The sequence below is a fragment of the Mesoplodon mirus genome (genome assembly GCF_964341445.2).
Source record: "Mesoplodon mirus genome assembly, chromosome: 3".
Taxonomy (NCBI): Eukaryota; Metazoa; Chordata; class Mammalia; order Artiodactyla; family Ziphiidae; genus Mesoplodon; species Mesoplodon mirus.
The window spans coordinates 115,261,695-115,285,831 of NC_138978.1; the positions used below are offsets into that span (position 1 = coordinate 115,261,695).

General features: G+C 37.2%; 1 protein-coding gene across 5 annotated transcripts in view; it reads left to right on the top strand.

The window, feature by feature from the left end:
• Window positions 1–24,137, top strand: part of RPRD2 (regulation of nuclear pre-mRNA domain containing 2) — a 91,239-nt gene that overhangs the window by 49,563 nt on the left and 17,539 nt on the right. For 3 of the 5 annotated variants that reach the window (XM_082616494.1, XM_082616490.1, XM_082616492.1), the window contains exons 3-8: window positions 8,368–8,468; window positions 9,331–9,408; window positions 10,695–10,747; window positions 11,340–11,466; window positions 12,940–13,115; window positions 23,331–23,613. In XM_082616494.1, coding sequence (XP_082472620.1) covers window positions 8,368–8,468; window positions 9,331–9,408; window positions 10,695–10,747; window positions 11,340–11,466; window positions 12,940–13,115; window positions 23,331–23,613 — 818 coding nt within the window. The remainder of the gene's footprint in view (window positions 1–8,367; window positions 8,469–9,330; window positions 9,409–10,694; window positions 10,748–11,339; window positions 11,467–12,939; window positions 13,116–23,330; window positions 23,614–24,137) is intronic. The other 2 variants (XM_082616491.1, XM_082616493.1) reach the window with 1 other exon arrangement.

Consider the following 24,137-nt stretch of genomic DNA (forward strand, 5'->3'; position numbering starts at 1 on the left):
TTTAAAAACAAAATAAAACCAGAAAATAACAAGTGTTAGAGAGCATGAGGAAAAACTTCTACATCTCTGTAGGAATGTAAAATGGTACAGCTGCTATGGAAAAAGTTTGATGGTTCTTCAAAAATTTAAACATAGAATTAGTATATGATCCAGCAGTTCTACTCTTGGGTATATACAAAAAAAGAAATGAAAGCAGGAAATCGAATGGATGTTTGTACACCCTTGTTCATAACAGCACTTTTTACAATAGCCAAAAGAAGGAACCAGCCCAATTTTCAGATGAACAGATAAACAAAATATGGTATATACATAAAACAGAATATCATTCAACCTTAAAAAAGAGAGAATTCTGACACATGCTACAACATAGATGAATCTTGAAGACATTATGCTAAGTGAAATAAACCAATCACAGAAGCACAACTATTTTATGATTCCACTTATATGAAGTAACTACAGTAGTCAGATTCATAGAAACAGAAGGTAGAATTGTGGTTATACGGGAAATATTGTATGATTCCATTTATAGAAAATGTCTAGAATAGATAAATCCATAGAGACAAAGTAGATTAGAAGTTGTTAGGAGCTGGAGGAAAGGGGTAATAAGGAGTTAATTGTTTAATGGGTACAGAGTTTCTGTTTAGGGCAGTGAAAATTGTTGGAAACAGATAGAGGTCATTGTACAACATTGTGGATATAACTAATGCCACTGAGTTGTACATTTAAAAATGGTTAAAATGGCAAATTTTATGTTATTATTTTATGACAGTTAAAAAAAGTAAACAAAAAACAAAGTAGTCAAGAGAAAAGACAAAGTCAGATCACATGCACAAGGACTACTGTTAGACTGACAACAGACTTCTAAACTGCAACAGTGAAACCAGAAGGCAGTTACGAAAAATATTTTTATAACATTGAAAGAAAATAGCTGTCAACAGGATTTGTGGGACTTCCCTGGTGGCGCAGTGGTTGAGAGTCTGCCTGCCAATGCAGGGGACACGGGTTCGAGCACTGGTCCGGGAAGATCCCACATGCCACGGAGCAACTAAGCACGTGCACTACAACTACTTAGCCTGCACTCTAGGGCCCGCGAGCCACACTACTGAGCCTGTGTGCCATAACTGCTGAAGCCCTCATGCCTAGAGCCCATGCTCCACAGTGAGAGGCCATGACAATGAGAAGCCCGTGCACCACAACGAAGAGTAGTCCCCACTTGCTGCAACTAGAGAAAGCCCGCGTGTAGCAGTGAAGACCCAACGCAGCCAAAAATAAATAAATTAATTAATTAATTTTTAAAAACATGGATTTGCATACAAAGCAAAACTACTTTCAAGAGCTAGACAAACCATATAAAGATATCTCCAGAGAAACAAAAACTGAGAACAATTTACCATCAACAAACTTCTGAATCACTTTTACTCTGGGAAGTTAGCAGTAAGAGGGATGGTGAATCATACTAGCAATAAAATATATGAAATACCTAAGAATAGCCTTAACAGGAAATATGTGAGACCTTTATGAATAAATTGTATTTGGGAATGTTGAATATAAATTTATTAATGCTTTGCTGCAGTAAAGAATAATGTATTAATAATTCATAGATATTAATTAGAAAATAATGCTTTGTTTAAATTAATATATTCTCCTAATATAATTCAAATTTAAAATGCCAAAGTGTCACCTCTTTCGGAACTTAACATTACTCTAAATTTACTCCAGGAAAATAAGCAAATGAGAATATAAGAAATGTTCTGGGGGCTTCCCTGGTGGCGCAGTGGTTGAGAGTCCGCCTGCCAATGCAGGGGACACAGGTTCGTGCCCCGGTCCGGGAAGATCCCACGTGCCGCGGAGCGGCTGGGCCCGTGAGCCATGGCCGCTGGGCCTGCGTGTCCAGAGCCTGTGCTCCGCAACGGGAGAGGCCACAACAGTGAGAGGCCCGCGTACTGAAAAAAAAAAAAAAAAAAGAAAGAAATGTCCTGAAGTATAATCATAATGAGAGAAGATAAGCTACAGTTTTGAAGATAAGACAGTATAGTGTAAGAATGGATCAATGGTGCAGAATTTACAGCCAAGGAAAAGATTAATAATTATATTCTAGAGGAAGCACAGTAAATGAGTTAGGAAAAGAGAAATTATGATATTGAAACAATTAATTGGAAATCTGTTTAGATTAGAGCTTAACTTACCTTTATATATCAGTGGTCTTTAAATGAATTATACAGCTGAACATTAAAAAGAAATATTAGGGTACGCCTATTTTCCATTAATTAAATTAATAAATAAACCAAAACAGAGGAGGAAAAAAAGAAATGTTAATCATGAAAAGAGAGATGAAAGAAAATAAGTTATAATGTAAAAAATCTCTGGTAGGAGGACTTTCTACCCTTAAAACCTGGCAGTAGACAAACATTCAAAGAAGATTTAGTACCTATCCTCCTCAAACTATTTTAAAAAATTGAAGAGGAGGGAACACATCCTAACTTACTTTACGAGGCTATGGTCACCCTGATACTAAAACCAGACGAAGACAACACACAAAAAAGAAAATTACAGGCCAGTATCTCATGAACATAGATGCAAAAGTTCTCAACAAAACATTAGCAAGCCAACTCGGAAATAAACCCACATACCTATGGTTAACTAATCTTCAACAAAGGAGGCAAGAATATACAATGGAGAAAAGATAGTCTCTTTAGCAAGTGATGTTGGGAAAGCTGGACAGCCACATGTAAATCAGTGAAGTTAGAATACTTCCTCACACCATACACAAAAATAAACTCAAAATGGCTTAAAGACAAATATAATACATGACACCATAAAACTAGAAGAGAACATAGGCAAAACGTTCTCTGACATAAATCATAGCAATGTTTTCTTAGGTCAGTATCCCAAGGCAAAAAAAAATAAAAGCAAAGGTAAACAAGTGGCACCTAATTAAACTTACAAGCTTTTGCACAGCAAAGGAAGCTATAAACAAAATGAAAAGACAGCCTATGGACTGGGAGAACAATATTTGCAAACAGTGAGACTGACAAGGGCTTATTTTCCAAAATATTCAAATAGGTCATACAGCTCAATATCAAAAAAACAAACAACCCAATCAAAAAATGGGCAGAAGACCTAAACAGACTTTTCTCTAAAGAAGACATCCAGATGCCCAACAGGCACATGAAAAGATGCTCAACATCACTAATTATTAGAGAAATGCAAATCAGAACTAAAATGAGGAATCACCTCACACCAGTCAGAATGGCCATCATCAAAAAGTCTACAAATAATAAATGCTGGAGAGGGTGTGGAGAAAAGGGAACCCTCCTACAGTGTTGGTGGAACTGTAAATTGGTGCAGCCACTGTGGAGAACAGTATGGAAGTTCCTTAAAAAAACTAAAAATAAAGTTACCATATGATCCAGCAATCCCACTCTTGGACATGTATCCAGAAAAGATGAAAACTAATTCAAAAAGATACATGTGCCCCAGTGTTCATAGCAGCACTGTTTGTAATAGCCAAGACGTGGAAGCAACCTAAGTGTCTATCGACAGATGAATGGATAAAGAAGATGTAGTGTGTGTGTGTGTGTGTGTGTGCATGCACACATACAATGAAATATTACTCAGCCATAAAAAAGAATGAAATGATGCCATTTGCAGCAACATGGATGGATCCTAGAGATTATCATACTACGTGAAGTGAGTTAGAGAAAGACAAATATATGATATCACTTACATATGGGATCTTTTAAAATGATACAAATGAACTTATTTACAAAACAAAAACAGACTCACAGACATAGAAAGCAAACTTCTGGTTACCAAAGGGGAAAGGGTAGGTGGATAAATTAGGAACTTGACATTAACAGATACACACTACTATATATAAAATAGATAAACAACAAGGTCCTACTGTATAGCACAGGGAACTATATTCAATACCTTGTTACAACCTATAATGGAAAGAATAGGAAAAAGAATATATATGTGTATAACCGAATCACTTTGCTGTATATCAGAAACTAACACAACATTGTATGGGGCTTCCCTGGTGGCTCAGTGGTTAAGAACCTGCCTGCCAGTGCAGGGGACGCGGGTTCAAGCCCTGGTCCGGGAAGATCCCACATGCTGCAGAGCAACTGGGCCTGTGTACCACAACTACTGAGCCTGTACTCTAGAGCCCGCAAGCCATAACTACTGAGCCCATGTGCCACAACTACTGAAGCCTGTGCTCTGCAACAACAGAAGCCACCACAATGAGAAGCTCACACACCGCAATGAAGAGTAGCCCCCCGCTCACCGCAACTAGAGAAAGCCGGCACGCAGCAAGGAAGACCCAATGCAGCCAAAAATAAATATAAATAAAATAAATAAATTTAAGAAAAAAAGAAACTAATGCAACATTATGACTCAACTATACTTCAGTTTAAAAAAAAGGAAAAACACGTTAGCAAGCTGAATCATAAAAGGATCATACACCATGATCCAGTGTGATATATTCCAAGGATGCAAGGGTGGTTCAGCATCTGTAAATCAACATGATACATTAACAAAAAGAAAGATTAAAAAACATATGATCGGGCCTCCCTGGTGGCGCGGTGGTTGAGAGTCCGCCTGCCGATGCAGGGGATACGGGTTCGTGCCCCGGTCTGGGAGGATCCCATATGCCGCGGAGCGGCTGGGCCCGTGAGCCATGGCCGCTGGGCCTGCGCGTCCGGAGCCTGTGCTCCGCAACGGGAGAGACCACAACAGTGAGAGGCCCGCATACCGCAAAAAGAAAAAAAAAACAAAAAAAAAAACATATGATTATCTCGATAGAGGCAGAAAAAGCATTTGACAAAATTCAACGCCCAGGTATATAATTAAAAACTCTCATGGGTACAGGGACTTCCCTGGTGGCGCAGCGGTTAAGAATCTGCCTGCCAATGCAGGGGACACGGGTTTGATCCCTGGTCCAGGAAGATCCCACATGCTGCGGAGCAACAAGCCCATGCGCCACAACTACTGAGCCTGTGCTCTAGAGCCCACGAGCCACAACTACTGAGCCCATGCACCACAACTGCGGAAGCCCACGCACCTGGAGCCCTTGCTCTGCAACAAAAGAAGCCACTGCAATGAGATGCCCGCGCACCGCAACGAAGAGTAGCCCCTGCTCACTGCAACTAGAGAAAGCCCATGCACAGCAACGAAGACCCAACGCAACCAAAAATTAAAAAATAAATAAATTTATTTAAAAAAATAGAGTGGGTACAGAAGGAACGTTCCTCAACATAATATAGGCAGTATATGACAAACCCACAGCTAACATAATACTCAATGGTGAAGAACTGAAAGCTGTCCTTCTAAGAATAGGAACAAGGCAATGATGTATACTCTTGCCATTCTTATTCAATATAGTACTGGAAATTCTAGCCAGAGCAATTAGGCAGGAAAAAGAAATAAAAGGCATTGGAACAGAAGAAGTTTAACAGTCACTATTTACAGATGACATGATTTTATATATAGAAAATCCTAAAGACTCCACCAAAAACCTATTAGAATCAGGGACTTCCCTGATGGCACAATGGTTAAGAATCCGCCTGCCAGTGCAGGGAACACGGGTTCGAGCCCTGATCCGGGAAGATCCCACGTGCCGTGGAACAGCTAAGCCCATGCACCACAAGTACCGAGCCTGCACTGTAGAGCCTGTGAGCCACAACTACTGAGCCCGCGTGCCTAGAGCCCGTGCTCTGCAACAAGAGAAGCCACTGCAATGAGAAGCCCGTGCACCGCAGCAAATAGTAGCCCCTGCTCACCACTACTAGAGAAAGCTTGCGTGTGGCAACGAAGACCCAGCACAGCCAAAACTAAATAAATAAATAATTTTAAAAAATTTGTTTTAAAAGCCTATTAGAATCAATAAACGAATACAGTAAAATTTCAGAATATGAAATCAGTATACAAAAATTGGTTTCATTTCTGTGTGTTAACAGTGAGCTAGCAGAAAAAGAAATTAAGAAAACAAAACAATCCCATTTACAATTGCAACAAAAAAGAATGAAATACCTGGAATAAATTTAACCAAGGAGGTGGAAGACCAGTACATTGAAAACTATAAGACATTGTTGAAAGAAATTGAAGAAGACACAAATAAATGGAAAGATATTCCACGCTCATGGATTGAAAGAATTAACTTCAGAATGTTCATGTTACCTAAAGCAATCTGCAGATTCAATGCAATTCCAATCAAAATCTGAAGGACGTTTTTCACCAAAATAGAACAAAAATTCTAAAATTTGTATGGAACCACAAAAGACCCTGAATAGCCAAAGTAATCCTGAGAAAAAAGAACAAATCTGTAGGTATCACACACCCTGATATCAAATGATATTACAAAGCCATAGTAACCAAAACAGCATGGTATTGACAGAAAAACAAATACCTTGATCAGTGGAACAAAATTGAAAGCCCAGAAATAAGCCTATGCATTTATGGACAACTAATTTACAACAGAGGAGCAAAGAACATACAATGGAGGAAGGATAGTCTCTTCAGTAAATGGTGGTGGGAAAAACAAAGCAGCAACATACAAAAAAACCCCAAAACTAGGCCACTGTCTCACGACAGACACAAAAATTTACTCAAAATGGATTAAAGACTTGATGTAAAACCTGAAACTATAAAACTCCTAGAGGAAATCGTAGGCTGTACGGTCTTTGACATTGGTCTTAGCATTACTTTTCTGGATATGTCTCCTCAGGCAAGGGAAACAAAAGGAAAAATAAACAAATGGGACTACATCAAACTAAAAAGTTTCTGCACAGCAAAGGAAACCATCAATAAAACAAAGACAGCCTACTGAATAGGAGAAGTTATTTGCAAATCAAATATCTGATAATGGAGTTAATATCCAAAATACAAGAACTCATACAACTCAACAACAGCAAAACCAATAACCTGTTTAAAAAATGAGCAGAGGGGGGCTTCCCTGGTGGCGCAGTGGTTGAGAATCTGACTGCTAATGCAGGGGACACGGGTTCGAGCCCTGGTCTCGGAAGAACCCACATGCCGTGGAGCAGCTGGGCCCGTGAGCCACAACTACTGAGCCTGCGCGACTGGAGCCTGTGCTCCGCAACAAGAGAGGCCGCGATAGTGAGAGGCCCACGCACTGCGATGAAGAGTGGCCCCCACTTGCCACAACTAGAGAAAGCCCTCACACAGAAACGAAGACCCAACACAGCCCAAAATAAATAAATAAATAAATAAATTTTTTAAAAAATGAGCAGAGGTGCTGAATAGACATTTTTCCAGAGAAGACATACAAATGGCCGACAGGCATGTGAAAAAATGTTGAACATCACTAATTATTAGAGAAATGCAAATCAGAACCACAGTGAGATATCACCTCACACACATTAGAATGGCTGTTATCAAAAAGGCAAGAAATAACAAGTGTTGGAGAGGAAATGGAAAAAATGGAAACCTCATACACTGCTGGTGGGAGTATAAATCCGTGCAGCCACTATGGAAAACAGTATGGAGAGTCCTCAAAAAATTAAGAATAGAACTATCACATGTCCAGATATCCTACTTCTGAGTATTTATCCAAAGAATATGAAAATACTAATTTGAAAAGATATATGCACCCCTCTGTTCATTGCAGCATTATTTACAACAGCCAAGATAGGAAAACAACCTAAGTGCCCATCGATGGATGAATGGATAAAGAAGGTGTGAGAGAAATATATATATACACACACAGTGGAATACCATTCAGCCATTAAAAAAAAAGATGAAATCGTGCCATCTGTGACAACACAGATGGACCTTGAGGGTATTATGCTAAGTGAAGTTAAGTCAGGTGAAGAAAGACGTATCTTATGTTTTCACTCATACATGGAATATGTTTTAAAAATTAAAAATAAAATAACTGAACAAACGAAACCAAACACACATAGATACAGAGGACCGAGTAGTGGTTACCAGCATGGCAGGGTGGTGGAGGGAGTGTGAAATGGATGAATGGAGTCAACTGTATGGTGATGGATGGAAACTTAAACTTTTGATCATGAGCATGCTCATGAGTGTATAATCATTAGTGTATACAGAAGTAGAAATATAATGTACTCATGAAACTTATATTATGAACCAATATTACTCTCAGTAAATTTTTTTAAACTTCAATATGTTATCCATAGCCTCATCTATGTCAGTAGTAAAAAGTGTTGAATAAGAGTTTTTAAGATTTTAGCCCTAGACACCAGAAAAAAGTGTTTTAAAATAAACATGAGAAGACATTTGGAAAATAATTTTGTTGATAACTTTATTTTCAGATTTCTAGTTTGAGATGTAAGTTAACATTTTTATATGTCTGTCTCACTTTTTCTTTCTTCTCAGGGATCCTTCTGTCTCTAAGTCTATAGAACGAATCTTTAAAATCTGGGAAGATAGAAATGTATACCCAGAAGAAATGATTATGGCGTTAAGAGAAGCTTTGAGTAAGTATTTTTTCTCTCCTAAAAAAGATTGAGTCATTGTTCAGTCTTTAAAATTATATATATTTTACAGATTTGGTCCTTTTGCTTAATAACGAAAAATAAACTTTTGGATCTGGCCCTGTTTGTTTAAAATTAAATAATTGTAAAAATCGGTTTGCCTTAAAATTTAAGTAGAATTGGTTTGGGGAGGGTTGAATTTCGTTTTTATTGACTAAAGAAAGTCAAGCATATTAAGTGATGTTGACCATCTAATTATTTTCCTGCATTTGCTTTACTTTAGTTGAGTGCTTTAAACCGTTCATCTTTTGTGTTTAATAATTACTGCCCTGTCCTCTTACTTACGGGACAATTTTTGGACAGGGTTTCAGTTTTCAGTAAGCTGTTTGATAGTAAGCATGTATTGGCATTCTTCGGTCTCTCTTTTGGTTTAGATTTGCAGTAAGTTGTGTACTGGTGTTATTTAAATTACTTAGTTCCTATGTATTAGATACATGTAATTAAGTCATTGAATAGCAGTAGGTGATATCTGATACCATGACCATAATTTGACTAGAAATTTGCTTTAAAAATAGCATCTTCTAAGAAGCTGTTAAATTCTTCATTTGAATGTGTTACCTGGTGTTTTTAAGCTTCTACCCTATTCTCAAAATTTGTTATTTCATTGATGTAAAATCATGTTTATTTGACAGCTTCTTAGATCTGGTGGGTATTTTTATCTTTTTATAAAAATGAAAGAAAAGGAGAGAAAGAAACAACACACAGTCTCGGATTGCCTTTTTTCATGCTACAACTTTGACACTGAAGTGGACAGACAGAACAGCTTCCCATAACGCCAGATTGCAAAAACTGAAATGTTTTCCAGGTACCACTTTCAAAACTCAGAAGCAGCTGAAAGAAAATCTGAACAAACAACCGAATAAGCAGTGGAAGAAATCACAAAGTAAGGAACAAAATCTCAACTAATATAAATTACCTCCTCTTTTTGGAGCAGAAGAAAATGTAGACCATTTGACATCGTACCTGGCATAAACCATGGGCAAGCCTGTGTTTTCCAGGCCTGGGAGGCTCCCAGTGACTTACACTAAACAAGCCATCATGAAGTTACTTCTTTAAAAAAATAAAAATAGAACTACTTTTAAACAAAGGAGATGCAGAAAAAGGGTTTAAATGAGTGAAGATTCAAGAGTAGTTGGGGGATTGAAAGAAGAAAAAAATACATGATAGTGCCCAGGCTAACTTTCAGGTTCAAAGATATGTGAAGTTAGAGGCAGCTGGCGTTAAACAACAGAGCTGAAGAGGAGACTAGGCATTAAGAAGCGTTTCTGTGGGAGCCATGAAATCCTTCAGATTTGGGGATATACTCTACCAGATTAGACATGGGCCTCAAATCCTGGCCAGAAGCTCATTCTCTTAACAGGAGCTCCTGCTGTGTTTATCATGTTTACCCAGCATGAGATCAAGGGAGTGGAAAACTGCATGTGATAGGCTGCTGTGGGCCAAACTGAGGAATATTGAGAAAGACTTGAAGGTGTGGAGGGAACAAGGTAAAAGACAGTGAGAATTGGGAGGTGAAACAAGACACTTGGGATGGCTTTGCTCCAGCAAGCATGTGATATTCATCATGATTAAGGGAGTCCTCTCACATCCTTTTGGTCATAAGTTGCATGCTTAGGAACAACAAGAGTCATCATTTCAGCCACAGTTCAACCACAGTGGTATTTTACTTAGAACTTTCCCTGCCTATTTTTGCTATGAATTGAGTCAGCAGAAAAAGAAATCCAAAATTAAATACATAGGAATAGAGTTGATGCTTCTAAGTAAATTTTCTTCAGCCAGTGTGCAGGATTAATTGGATGTCCTGCTCCTGAACACTCTTAATCTGAGGTGTTAAGATCTTCTTACACTCAGTCAGACTAGGCAAAAAGGTACTTCATGTATCTCAGTATCTCCAAATCAATAATTCTAGGACCTCAGACTTACAGGGTATGATGGAGGTAAGTAGGTTAGACCTATCTAAATAGTGTATTTTTATATTTACCATGCTTGGGAGTGTTCAAATTTCATATTCCACTATTTATTCTAGGAATTTATACCATGATTTAAATGTGCATGTTTGACATATATTCAAAGAGTACACCCTTAACTATAAAACTGGAAATTTTCCTGAATATTAAGTCAACATTTTGTGTCTATATTCTTAAATGACCTTTTGTTTAATTCCAACAGCATCCACGAATCCAAAAGCTGCTCTCAAGTCTAAGATAGTTGCTGAATTTCGAGTAAGTTACAGAATATGTTCAACATGCCAAAATATTATTCACCCCTTTTGCGTTAGTTTTCTGTATAGTCCATCCTGAAAGATTTATTTTTATTCAGTTATACATCAGTTACATTTTAAACATGTTCAAACTGTCTAAAACTTAAGAGTTTTATCTGTACCTCTAAAGGACGAAGTAACCTTCTTCTGAAATATCTATTACCGGTTGGATTTTGTGTTGAATCCCAACAAGGGATTTATCTTTCTGTAAAACTGTATTAAATTAAAATTTGCTTAAAGTTAACATAATAAGACCGTTTATCTAGTTAAAATTTAAAGAAGATATAAGTGGACCTTTGTCTGTTTCAATCTTAACTCTATCCATAAATTAGCTTTGAATAAATAAGGAAAAGGATCTTTTAAAGTATGTAACTGAAAATATGGTTTTGACATGAGAATTGATGTTGATATTTGATATTCCTGATTATGAGGAAATATGAAGGGTTTTTGCCTTTCGTGGCTTTGTTAGGTTTTATTCATGTTTTACTTTAGTGTGGAAAGGTAGAATAAGTAGATGATTTCATAAATTAAATATGACCCTGGTCTGTGTTCAGTCTCAGGCCCTCATTGAAGAGCTGTTGCTGTACAAACGCTCAGAAGATCAGATAGAATTGAAAGAAAAACAGCTGTCAACTATGAGGGTGGATGTGTGCAGCACAGAAACTCTCAAATGCTTAAAAGGTAATACCTACATCCCTTTAAATAGAATAAGTTGGATTTTCTTTCTATATATGTCATCTTCAAGTGATCAGACTGACTTCTTCCATAAAGACAACCTCACGTTACAGAGAATAGTTGTGGCGCCTCTTTCCCAGATGGTGATTTCATGCATGTCAATTTCATAAGTAAATTCCTAGCCTTCAAATTGTACACCTTAAACAATGTTATATGCCAGTTATATCTCAATAAAGCTGGAGAAGAAGTAAATTTAAAAAAAATTTTTTAAATAAGTAAATTCTGTCCTTTTCCCCACTTATAGTCCTTTCTTGATGTATTGGATTATGATAGGGGTATTTCACATGAGTGATTAACCGGTTTGTCTGTACTCTTCAATAAGGTCACTGTAGGGAATTCCCTGGTGGTCCAGTGGTTAGGATGTGGCACTTTCACCACTCTGGGCCTGGGTTCGATCCCTGGTCAGGGAACTAAGATCCTGCGAGCCACATGGTACAGCCAAAAAAATAATAATAATAAATAAATAAGGTCACTGTAATGCCTCATAAAATCTAGTGACTTGCTCTCTTTTCCTTACATTGTAGATTATAAATAATAATCATATTAATTTATTAGAATGTAGATGTCATGAAAGTAGAAATTATCCTTATTTGTTCTTGCTGTATCCTAGTGCCTAGAGCAATACCTGGCACATAATAGGCATTTGATAAGTATTTTTGAAATAATGAGTAAATGACTACCAGCTACTTGTTTTGGCACCTATTTTGTTCTTGTACCATGCTTTAAATTGAACATACGTTATCTAATTTAGTCCTCACAACAACTCAGAAGCATGTTAAAAACCTCTGTTTTGGACATGAGAAATCTGAGGCTTCGTAAGGAGATAAGAAGCTTGCCCAAGTTACACAGCTGATAAACTGCAAAGCCTAAATTTATATCCACACCTAAGGCCATATTCCAACATCACTGGGAAAAAAGTACTTAGGAGAGTAAGAAACAGTTTACAATGTCATACAATGTCACTATTGAAAAATAATTCATGGTACTCTTCTAATATCAAATTACTAGAGATCTTCAGATAGGAAAGAATAATTTTTAAGCCTGATACACAAAGAAGTCACTTGATCTTTACTTTTCTGCACCTCTGTTTTCTCATCTAAGAGATATATCTTATTATAGTCTATAGTATAAAAGTTAATGGTATAAGTGTACAGAATTGAGCCTCATTCCATTATTCCTGAGTTGCAGTGTGACATCAAATTTGTGAATAAAAGCAGTCAACAAACTTTCATTTAGTTGAACTTTCTTTTCTTTACCTCAATTACAAGTGCGTTCATCATGCACTCTTGCTTCACTACAGCAGGATCACACAAACCATTTAAATAATCTGTTTTGTGATTTTTGTGATTTAGAGAAGCTTTTTTAAGGTGTAACTATGAGACTAAGAATATTACAGAATACTTCCTCTTGTTATTTTAGATAAGACAGGTGGGAAGAAGTTCTCCAAAGAATTTGAAGAGGCAAGTGCCAAGCTGGAGGAATTTGTGAATGGACTAGATAAGCAGGTGAAAAATGGGCCGTCACTAACAGAAGCACTTGAAAATGCTGGAATTTTCTATGAAGCACAGTACAAAGAAGTAAAAGTGGTGGCCAATGTAAGTAATGATTAAAGCTGTCTTACATCAATTGCTTGCCATATATCTGTGACTGTTTATATGTGTTATCTAACTCTATTAGGATAAGCATTATTATCTCCAGTTCACAGATGAAGAAGTTACTTTTATTTTTTAAATAAATTTATTTATTAATTAATTTATTTTTTGCTGTGTTGGGTCTTCGTTGCTGTGCGTGGACTCTCTCTAGTTGCGGCGAGCAGGGGCTACTCTTCATAGCGGTGCGCGGGCTTCTCATTGCGGTGTCTTCTCTTGTTGCGGAGTACGGGCTCTAGGCGCGTGGGCTTCAGTAGTTGCAGCACGTGGGCTCAGTAGTTGTGGCTCATGAGCTGTAGAGCGCAGGCTCAGCAGTTGTGGCACACAGGCTTAGTTGCTCCGCGGCATATGGGATCTTCCCAAGCCAGGGCTCGAATCCATGTCTCCTGCATTGGCAGGAGGATTCTTAACCACTGCGCCACCAGGGAAGTCCCGAAGAAGTTACTTTTGAAGAGGGTTAGTAACCTTGTACAAGGTAATATTATAGCTAGCAAGTGAAGGTGTCTGAATTAAGACCTTGGTCTTTTTGATGCTAAAGTTCGTGAATACCCTGACCATTAAGCTTTGCTAAAGCCTTATGTCTTAGCGTTTCAGTGGGAGTGTGCCAAGTTACTGTTACGGGATATAAAATTGGGCAGAAGTTTGTATATATATATATTTTTAAACCCAGGATACTAGATGGAAACATTGTTTCTGAATTTCATCAACTCAATTAAGGAACCTCTTTCTCCCCACCTCAACGGGAAGAGGGGTTGATAATTAGACATTTGTCTAATGGCCCCTGAAAGAAACTGTTTTGTACTTTATTTTTATTTATTTTTTAGTTCTAATCACTATATATGGTTATAAAAGTATATAATACTTGAAGTACTTTTTTTTTTTGGCTGCACCACCCAGCTTGTGGGATCTTAGCTCCCCAACCAGGGATTGAACCTGCGCCCTCAGCAGTGAAAGCAGGGAGTCCTAACCACTGGACTTCTAGGGAATTCCCAGTATATAGTACTTTTTTTCTTTTTAATAAATTTATTTATTTATTTTTGGCTGTGGTGGGTCTTCATTGCTGCGCATGGGCTTTCTCTAGTTGAGGCGAGTGGGGGCTACTCTTTGTTGCAGTGTGTGGGCTTCTTATTGCAGTGGCTTCTCGTACAGCATGGGCTCTGGGTGCGCGGGCTTTGATAGTTGTGGCGCACGGGCTTAGTTGCTCTGCGGCATGTGGGATTTTCCGGGACCAGGGCTCGAACCTGTGTCCCCTGCATTGTCAGGTGGATTCTTAACCACTGCACCACAGGGAAGTCCCCAAGGTATTCACACTTTTAATTTCTGATTTCAACCCCAGTACTCACTCCACTTTTTTATACTCATCACTTCCTGGATCAAAACTTCTCAGGGATTCTGCAAGACAGATCAGCTCCTTTCCCAGATCAGCTCCTTTCCCTTTCTGCATACTCCTAACCTCATTTTTCTCTACCCTGCCTCATTACTTCTTACTCTTACAAAACCTTTTCCTTGTTACTGGTTTATATCTTTTCCTTGTTACTGGTTTATATCTTTGTGTTCCTTTACTATTCATTTTATAGGAGTCCCAGGAGGGAGAGACACTGAATAGGAGTGATTAGTTTACCATTTTTACTCAAAAGACCATTTTATAATTTTTGAAAAGTGAGCCATCGTTACTTATTTATGAAATTATATAAAATCATTTAGTCTGCTTTGGAGGATCCTTAGCAAATGGCTGGGAGAAGTTTGTTCAGCAAGCATTCGTTGAGCACACATAATCGCAATTCTGTGTAATAAATGCTATAATGAAGGTAACTATAGGGTGCTAAGAGAACAGATTGAATAGGTGCTTTAGCGAATTTGGGAGTGGGAATGGAGGATATGGAGAAAATTTTTCCCAAAGGAGCTAAACTCTGAAGTTGCAGTAATTAGCTAAATGAAAGACCATATTCTCTGAAGAGTATTTTCAAAGCATGGGAATGAAAGAGAGCATGGCAAAATTGGTGGACCTGAAAGTAGTTTCTTATAGCTAGGCATTTATGAGGAAGTGATAAATAAAACTGGAGAGGGAGTCAGGAACATGGTCCTGAAAGGCCTATATTTATTCTAAGGTCTTTGAATTTTACCCTGAAAGCAATGGAAGGCAGTTGTAGGATTTTAATTTTGCTGATGATGTGATCAAGTCTGCATTTTGGAATCAAGATAGCAGAATGGAGAATAGGAGACTATTAGAGGTAGGGAGACAAGTTAGTAGGTTATTGAAATAATCCAGGTTGACTTTTGTGGAAACAGTTAAACCTTAAAGCAATATTCTCAAAAAGATTTTGACCACAGTCCATATGAAAGAAAGATATTACATGGAAACTAAGAACCACACACACGTGCACATATACAGCAAAAGTTTCACAAAATAAAACTTAACTCTTGTTATATGCAGTACACACTGGGAGATATTCTTCTAGATTATTTCATTTCCTATACTTTTTCTGATTTTTAAGATGAATATTTAGATAATTGATTTTCAGCTTTTTTAAAATATGTGTATTTGATACAGTAAACTTCTCTCTAAGCTGCATCTCACAAGTTTTTTGTTTGTTTTTGGCCGTGCCAGGTCTTAGTTGTGGCATGCGGGATCTTTTAGTTGCGGCATGCAAACTCTTAGTTGAGGCATGTGGGATCTAGTTCCCTGATCAGGGATCGAACCTGGTCCCCCTGCATTGGGAGCTCGGAGTCTAAGCCACTGGACCACCAGGGAAGTCCCACATCTCACAAGTTTTTATACTTAAATGTGTCTTTTACAAACAGCATATAGTTGGATCTTGGTTTGGTTTTATGCTTATTGTTTTTTAATCAAATCTGATACTCTTAACTTATTGCCTTAAATTAAATTATCTTAATTTAATATTACTATCTTAATATTGTTATAATAAAACTTTAAATTAATATTCTGTTACTTCATGTATAATGTAAGAACCTTAACAGTAGTAGGATTCCCTTCCCCCAGGTCTTTATGCTATTGTTAACTATTTTACTTATGTATATTTCATGTAGTATAATTTTTATTATTTTTCTTAAATAGTGAGTAGACTTTTAAAGAAATTAAGGGGAAAATAGTCTTTTATTTTACTATTTCTGCAGATCCATGTTTTTTTGCAGATCCATGTTTCCCTCTGGGATCATTTTCCTTCAGCCTAAAGTCTTTAACATTTCTTATAGTGCAGGACTGTTGGTGATGGATTTCTCAGTTGTTTCTCAGTTGTTTACTAAGCCACTCATCTTAAAATGTCTTTATTTTACCTTCATTTTTGAGAAATGTTTTCACTGGATAAAGAATTACAAGTTGGCAGTTTTTTTCTTTCATTACCTAAAAATGTTTCTCTACCTGTCGTCACTTGAGAAGTCAGCTGTGCCTAGATTTCTTCTTTGTACTCATCCTGCTACAAAGGGATAAAAGGGGTTCACTGACCTTTTTGGATCTGTGATTTAATATTGTTCATCAGTTTTAGAACCTATTTGACAATTATCTTTTAAAATATTCCTTCTTTTTCATTCTCTCTCTTTTCCTTCTGGGACTCCAGTTATACGTCCCATGTGTTCTTAGATTTCTGTCTGTTCTGTTCATTCTTTTTTCTTTCTGGACTGATTTTTGGCTACTTTATATTTACTTGTCTTCAAATATTCTTTGTTCTACTGAGCCCAGTCTGCTGTATTTTTCAGTTCTAGAATTTTCATTTCGTTCTTTCTTAGAGCTCCTTTTCTTTGTTGAGATTTCCCATCTATTCATCCGTTCTTCATCTTTTCCTAAAAATTCTTTAACGTAGTATTTGTAATCACTGTCTTAAAGACCTTATATGTTAATTCCAGTATCTGGGTCATTTCTAGGTATACTCCTATTGACTGTTTTTTCTGTGATGTGTGTGTGTGTGTGTGTGTGTGTGTGTGTGTGTGTGTACTTTAATCATACCTATATATACTATCTGTTCGCTTGTCTAAGAATTTATTTTATAGGAGACCTTTTGGGTGATACTTGTTGAAAACTGTGAATTGTATCATTTTACCTTTAAAAAGTGTTGAGTTTTTTTCTGGCAATGAGTTAAATTATCAGTGGATCACTGTGATGTGAAGGCTTGGTTTTAGGTTTGTTTGGACATAACCCTTAGTCCTGGGACATGGTCCTTACTCCTAATCCATGGCCTTTGTGGGGTTTTAATAGGAAGTGAAGGTGTTTACTAAGCCTCTCTAAATTGACAGTGCATAAACTCTAAACTCTTTGCCTGGCACTGGGCAGCTGCTGAAATCACTGCTTAGGTCTTTAACTTCATAGCTTCCTTGGAGATAGCATCAAAGGAACTATTTCCACCATTCAGATTTATATGTTTATATGTTTTTATTGTTATATATTTTAATTATACACATACATATTCTATAGTTGTTTTATGTAGTCAGTATTTATTTAGTGTTATTAGCCTTTTTATTGTACTGCATTTGATTTGCTATTAATATTTTCTCTTTATCTTTGGTTTTTAGTAGTTATACAGTGATCTGCCTAGGTGTAGTGTTCTTCATATTCATGTGGTTTAGGGTTTGCAGAACTTTTTGAGTCTGTGGTCTATTAATTTACTACGGCTGCTATAACAAAGTACCTGAGAGTGGGTAGCTCAAACTACATTAATTTATTGTCTCATACTGTAAGGCTGTAAGTCCAAAATCAAGGTGTTATTAGCAGGGTTGATTCTTTCTGAGGGCTGTGAGGGAAGATTCTGTTCCTGGCTTCTCCTGTTTAACTTGTAGATGGCTGTTTCTTCCCTATGTCTCTTCACATTGCCTTCCCTCTGTTTCCAAATTTTCACTTTTTTGTTAAGGATACCAGTCATATTGGATTAGGGCCCATCCTAATGACCTTGTTTTAATTTGATTACCTCTGTAAAAACTCTATCTCCAAATAAGGTCACATTCTGAGGTATACAGTTAGGACTGTCAGTGTATGATTTGAGGGGCACAGTTCAACCCATAATGAGTATCTTAATATTTCTTATAAATTTTGGGATGTTTTCTTGCCAAGTATTGTTTCTATTCCATTATATCTCCTCTCCTCCTGGAGCTCTATTAATTTGTATACTAGATCTCATCAGTGTTCCAAATGTCTTTTTATGTTAGTTTCTGTATTTTCTATCCTTTTCCCCTCGGTGCTGCCCTTCTAGATATTTTCTATTAACCAGTCTTCTAATTCATTAATTTTCCCTTCTGCTGAATCTTATCTATTTTTTAACCCATCAGTTAATTTAGTTGGCTTATTTTTCAGTTCTAGAATTGCCATTTGATTTTTCTTCAGAAATAATTCGATTTTTCTGGTAAAATTCTGTCAGTCTATTTTCATTTTTTCCTCTCTCATTTTTTTTTCAGTCTTCTTTGTTTTATTTTGTAACACTCTCAAACTTAAGTATATTATGAAGACCTTTTCTGCGGGGGGAGTCATTTGAAAATAAGTATAACTGATTCACTTTGCTGTACAGCAAAAACGAACACAACACTGTAAAGCAGCTATACTCCAATAAAAATTAATAAAAAAAGAATGAAGATAAGTAAATATATACATAAATAAATAAAATAAAAATAAACACACACCCCCCAAAAAAGAAAAGAAGTTGTTGACACCCCATTACCCACAAATATTTTCATGAGTATTTTCCTCCAAGACAATTATTTTCTCCTTCATAACCATAAGGTATAGCTGTTTAATCATGAAATTAATTGATACATTTCATGCATTATTATCTAATCCTCAGCCCCTATTCAAATTGACCAGTTTTTATAACAAAAGCTCCTGTCCAGAATCACAAGTTGCATTTATTGCATTCCCGTTTTCCATTGATCTGGAACAGTTCCTCAGTCTTTTCTTTAATTTTCATGACCTAAATATGTTTGGAGATAACAAGTCAAATAGTTTGTCCAGTGTCCCCCAATTTGGATTTATATGATGTTTCTTTGTGATCAGATTGAGGTTATATATCTTCAGTAGGAATATCACAGAAGTGATTGTGTTCTTCTCATTTCATCCTTTCAGTTAGCACACAAGTTTGATTTGTTTTACTACCTGTAACATGCCCTTTCGTATCTTATTAGTGTGGCATCTTCCCAGCTTGTCCACTGAAAAGTTTTCACTTGGTAATTGCTGTGGGTCGAATTGTGTACCCCAGAAGATAATGTTGAAGCCCTAACTCTCTGGTACACGTGAAAACGACCTTACTTGGAAATAGGGTCTTTACAGATGTACTCAAATTAAGATGAGGTCATTAGGATGAGCCTTAATCCAATATAACTGGTGTCCTTGTAAGAAGACGGAAATTTGGATACAGGTGCACACAGGAATAATATCGTGTGACAACCAAGACAGATATTGTAGTGATGTATCTGCAAGCCAAGGAATTCCAAGGGTTGATGGCCACCACCAGAAGCTAGGAAAAGGCAGGGAAGGGTTCTGCTCAGTCGTAGAGGGATCATAGCCCTGCTCACACTTTGATTTTGGACTTTTAGCCTCCAGAATTATGAGACAATAAATTGCTGTTGTTTTAAGTCACTCAGTAATAAAGTACCACAACACTAGGAAACTATACACTAATTAATAAGTGTCTTGTGGGGAGGTGTTTTGAAACTATGCAAATATTTTGTTCCTCTTCAGTTTCAGTTTATTCATTTATTTATATCAGTATGGACTCAGTCATATTTAGTCAGTGTTCTAATTCATTACTAACTACTGATTCATTGCAAAATAATTATTTTGATGCTCAAATTGTCCCAGTGGGAGCTCCTTTCAAGCCACTTTCTGTGTTCTTTTGACATATACCCATCATTTTTTGAGCGTTTCCTTATTTTTGGAGCAAGGTATTCCAGGTTTATCTTGCACTTTTCTGTCCAGCCCGGGAATCAGTCATTTCTCCAAGGAGCCTTGGTTCCTTTTAGTGAAAAACGATATTTCGAAACCAAGATCTGAGTTCTAGGTGTACTTATTACTATTGGGATATCACTGCTTCCAGACCATATCAGTGTACAGAGGTAGGAAATGTGTGTGTGTGTCTGTGTGTGTGTATTTAACCTTTATACATACATTTACATCTATATATATTTCTGTATCTGTCTATATATGTCAAAAACCATGAGTTCACACTATTATCTCCAATCCCAGTCTAACACTACGAGGTTCATTCTAGTTTTCTCCATTTCCACATTTATAATTGCTTTTTCTAAAAATGTAAAATCTTGCTCCCCTTATCTTCAACATAATCACTTATTTGATCATTGCCCATGTGTATAACCAGTTTTTCAGCACTTCCATCCCTCCCAGCCATCTCTGTTGGCTTTCTTTTTATCTTGCTTAGGCTTCAACATCCCATGCAATGCCTTCCTCCCATGCAATCATTTTCCTCACCCCATTTTGGCTCGGTTACCTAACCTAGGCGACCAAGGCTTCGCTTCAACTCTTGCTAATGAATTTTGGACTGAATTGTTCAAGATGGGATTTTCTATATTTTCTTGAACGTAGAGATCATAGCTATTTGGGTTTTGCTAGGTAATTCCAGTGTTGGCTATACTTGTTTTGAGTCTGTTCATAGTGTCTGTCTTTTATCTCTTGGCATGCTTGCTAATTTTTTATTGAATACTGAACATTGTATATGAAAATATTTCTGGAGTCTCAGTGATTTCTCTTCCTACAGAAAGGATTCACCCTTTCCTTTGCTAGGCAGATATTGTGAGAGCTTATCATATATATTTTTTCATTTATTTATTTATTATGTATTTATTTTGGCTGCGTTGGGTCTTCATTGCTGTGCACAGCTTTCTCTAGTTGCAGTAGGCGGGGCCTACTCCTCACTGTGGTGCATGGGCTTCTCATTGCAGTAGCTTCTCTTGTTGCAGAGCACAGGCTCTAGGCACACAAGCTTCAGTAGTTGTGGCACGCAGGCTCAGTAGTTGTGGCATGCGGGATCTAGAGCACAGGCTCAGTAGTTGTGGCACATGGACTTCGTTGCTCCATGGCACGTGGGATCTTCCCGGACCAGGGATCGAACCCGTGTCCCTTGCATCGATAGGCGGATTCTTAACCACTGCGCCACCAGGGAAGTCCAAGAGCTAATCATATTAATCAAATCTGAAACTCAACTGACTTCAGGCTGAATTGCAGTTTGGGCAAACTTTTGATTTCCTCTGGTTCATCCAGCTTCTAAGTCACAGATTTTTCCCACTGAGAGCCTGCGACATCACTAGGGCCCCTCCTTCGTTGTGTGATTTGAACGCTAATCCTTGTCTCTTCTGCACCATGAGACTACGTTTAACTCTGCTTTGCTTTTCAGAATTTTTCTGCTTGACTTCTTTAATTCCCTCTTAAGCAAACTTCATAATTCAGCAAATATCTTTTTTTTTAATTGGAGTATAGTTGATTTACAGTGTTCTGTTAATTTCAGGTGTACAGCATAGTGATTCAGTTATACATATACATATGTTTGTTCTTTTTCAGATTCTTTTCCCCTGTAGGTTATTACAGAATATTGAGTAGAGTTCCCTGTGCTATACAGTAGGTCCTTGTTGGTTATCTATCAGCAAACATCTTGAAGGATAAGCAATAGCATATTGTTGAGCCAGTTCTGTCCTTCCTCTTTCATCAAAATTTTGGCCTTGCTAATTTTTTCTAATTTATCTCTACAGGCCAGCAAGACTTTTAAAAGTTCTCCTTTTTTCTTTATATTATTTAGTAGTAACCCTCTGCCTTTTCCTTTTGCCTGAATTCTCAAATTCTTGCCTAGCTCCCCAAAATCAGCAGGACCCTGAGAGAAAAGGCAGCTGCAGAATGTCAGCTTGACTCTCCTCATGGTTTTCCCCTGCTATAGAATTTGCCACTTGGGTTTTCGTTGCCTTAGCACTCTACAGTACATTCAAATATGTGTGTGTGCACGTGCGTGCATGCGTGTGAGTGTGTATAGATATGTATGTGTATATATCTGGCTTTTCTAGTTGTTCTTGATGGGAGCATTGCTGTGCTACAAACTACTCAATTATGAAACAAAATCTCAATTCTAGCATATTATTTTCCGTTCCACTCCATTTTTAAAATAATGCTTCTTGTTCAACCAACCAAAATGATTCCACAATCTATTGTTCCAAGACCCTTAACAAAAAAAAAAGAAAAAGACACACAGCTTCAAGACACTGGCAATTAAGATAATCAGATGAATAGGATTTAAGCCAGATGATCAAGATTAACAACAGCAGTGGTACATTGTATTGATTGTATGTACCCTTGATATATGATGACAATCACACTTTACCTCTGTGGTCTTCCTCCCCAAAACCCATAACCCCAGTCTAATCATGAGAAAAACATTAGACAAACCTCAGTTAAGAGACAGTCTACAAAATACCTGACCAGTACTCTTCAAAACTGTCAAGTTCATCAAAAACAAGGAAAGTCTAACAAACCATCACAAACAAGAGAAGCCTAGGAGATGTGACTACTAAATTATGGGATCCTGGAATAGAAAAAGAACATCAGATAAAAACTGAGGAAATATGCATAAAGTATGGGCTTTAGTTAATAATAATTATCAAAATTGGTTTATTAATTGTGACAAATGTTTATTAATTGTGACAAATGTATCATACTAATGTTAGGTGTTAATAGGGAAAATTGGGTGTGGGTTATATGGGAACTCTCTATTTTATCTTCACAGTAATTTTGTACACCTAAAACTTTTAAAATAAACAGTTTCTTTTTTAAAAAAAAATCAATAGTATTTGACCTCTCAGGCTATGCTTTATTTATTGATTTGATTTTTGTCTTCTTAGTCATTGCTGTATCTCCAGTACCTAGAAGAGTGGCCAGCACATTTAGGCTCTTGATAAATACTGGTTGCTTGGAGGGATACAGAGGAGCAAGGGAGGATGAATTGCAGATAACTTCTAAGTCTCTAACTTGGGCGACTGTGGATGGTAATATTGACGTAGGGAATATAAAAAGCAGAGATTGGAAACTACTCCATGCTTGACAGATGATATTTTCTTGTTTTATACCAGTGATATAGTAGTTAATAATAATGAAGAAATCTGATCAAGTCAAAATGGTAGCTTCTTGGTTACTTCTCAGAGGAGGAAACTCTTCTTTTTCTCTTTTAGGCATATAAAACCTTCGCTAATCGAGTGAACAATTTAAAGAAAAAGCTGGATCAATTGAAGTCAACCCTTCCTGATCCTGAGGAATCACCAGTCCCTTCCCCAAGCATGGATGCTCCCTCCCCAACTGGCTCTGAGTCTCCTTTTCAAGGAATGGGAGGTGAGGAATCCCAGTCACCAACCATGGAGAGTGAGAAATCTGCCACACCTGAGCCTGCAACAGATAATCGTGATGTGGAAGACATGGAACTCTCAGATGTGGAAGATGATGGGTCAAAAATCATTGGTATGTCCTATATGATTAGTAGACAACTTGCTCCTTATCTGTTTTGCCTTCCCCACCAATAAATCTATCACAGGCAGGTATTAAAAGATGGTTTAATCCTTGTAAAATTAGAACACCAAGTTGGTATTGTCTGTAGAGCAGTGGTTCAGGATTTGGTATGCCACGTACGTTGAGAATCATTGCTTAAGATCTGTGCTGTTCAGGGAATTCCCTGGTGGTCCAGTGGTTAGGAATCTGTGCTTCCACTGCCAAGGACCCAAGATCCTGCAAGCCACGTGGTGTGGCAAAAACAAAAACAAAGCAAAATACACACTGGATTCTAGGAACTTAATGCTTTAAAAAAGAGTGAAAATATCTCATTAATAATTGTTTATATTTATAACTTATTAAAATGAAAATATTGGGGATATATTGAGATAAGTAAAATATTAAAATTAATTTTACCTGTTTTTCTTTTTTTGATATGGTTACTAGAAAATTCAAACTTACATATGTGGCTTGAATTACATTTCTTTTAAACAGCA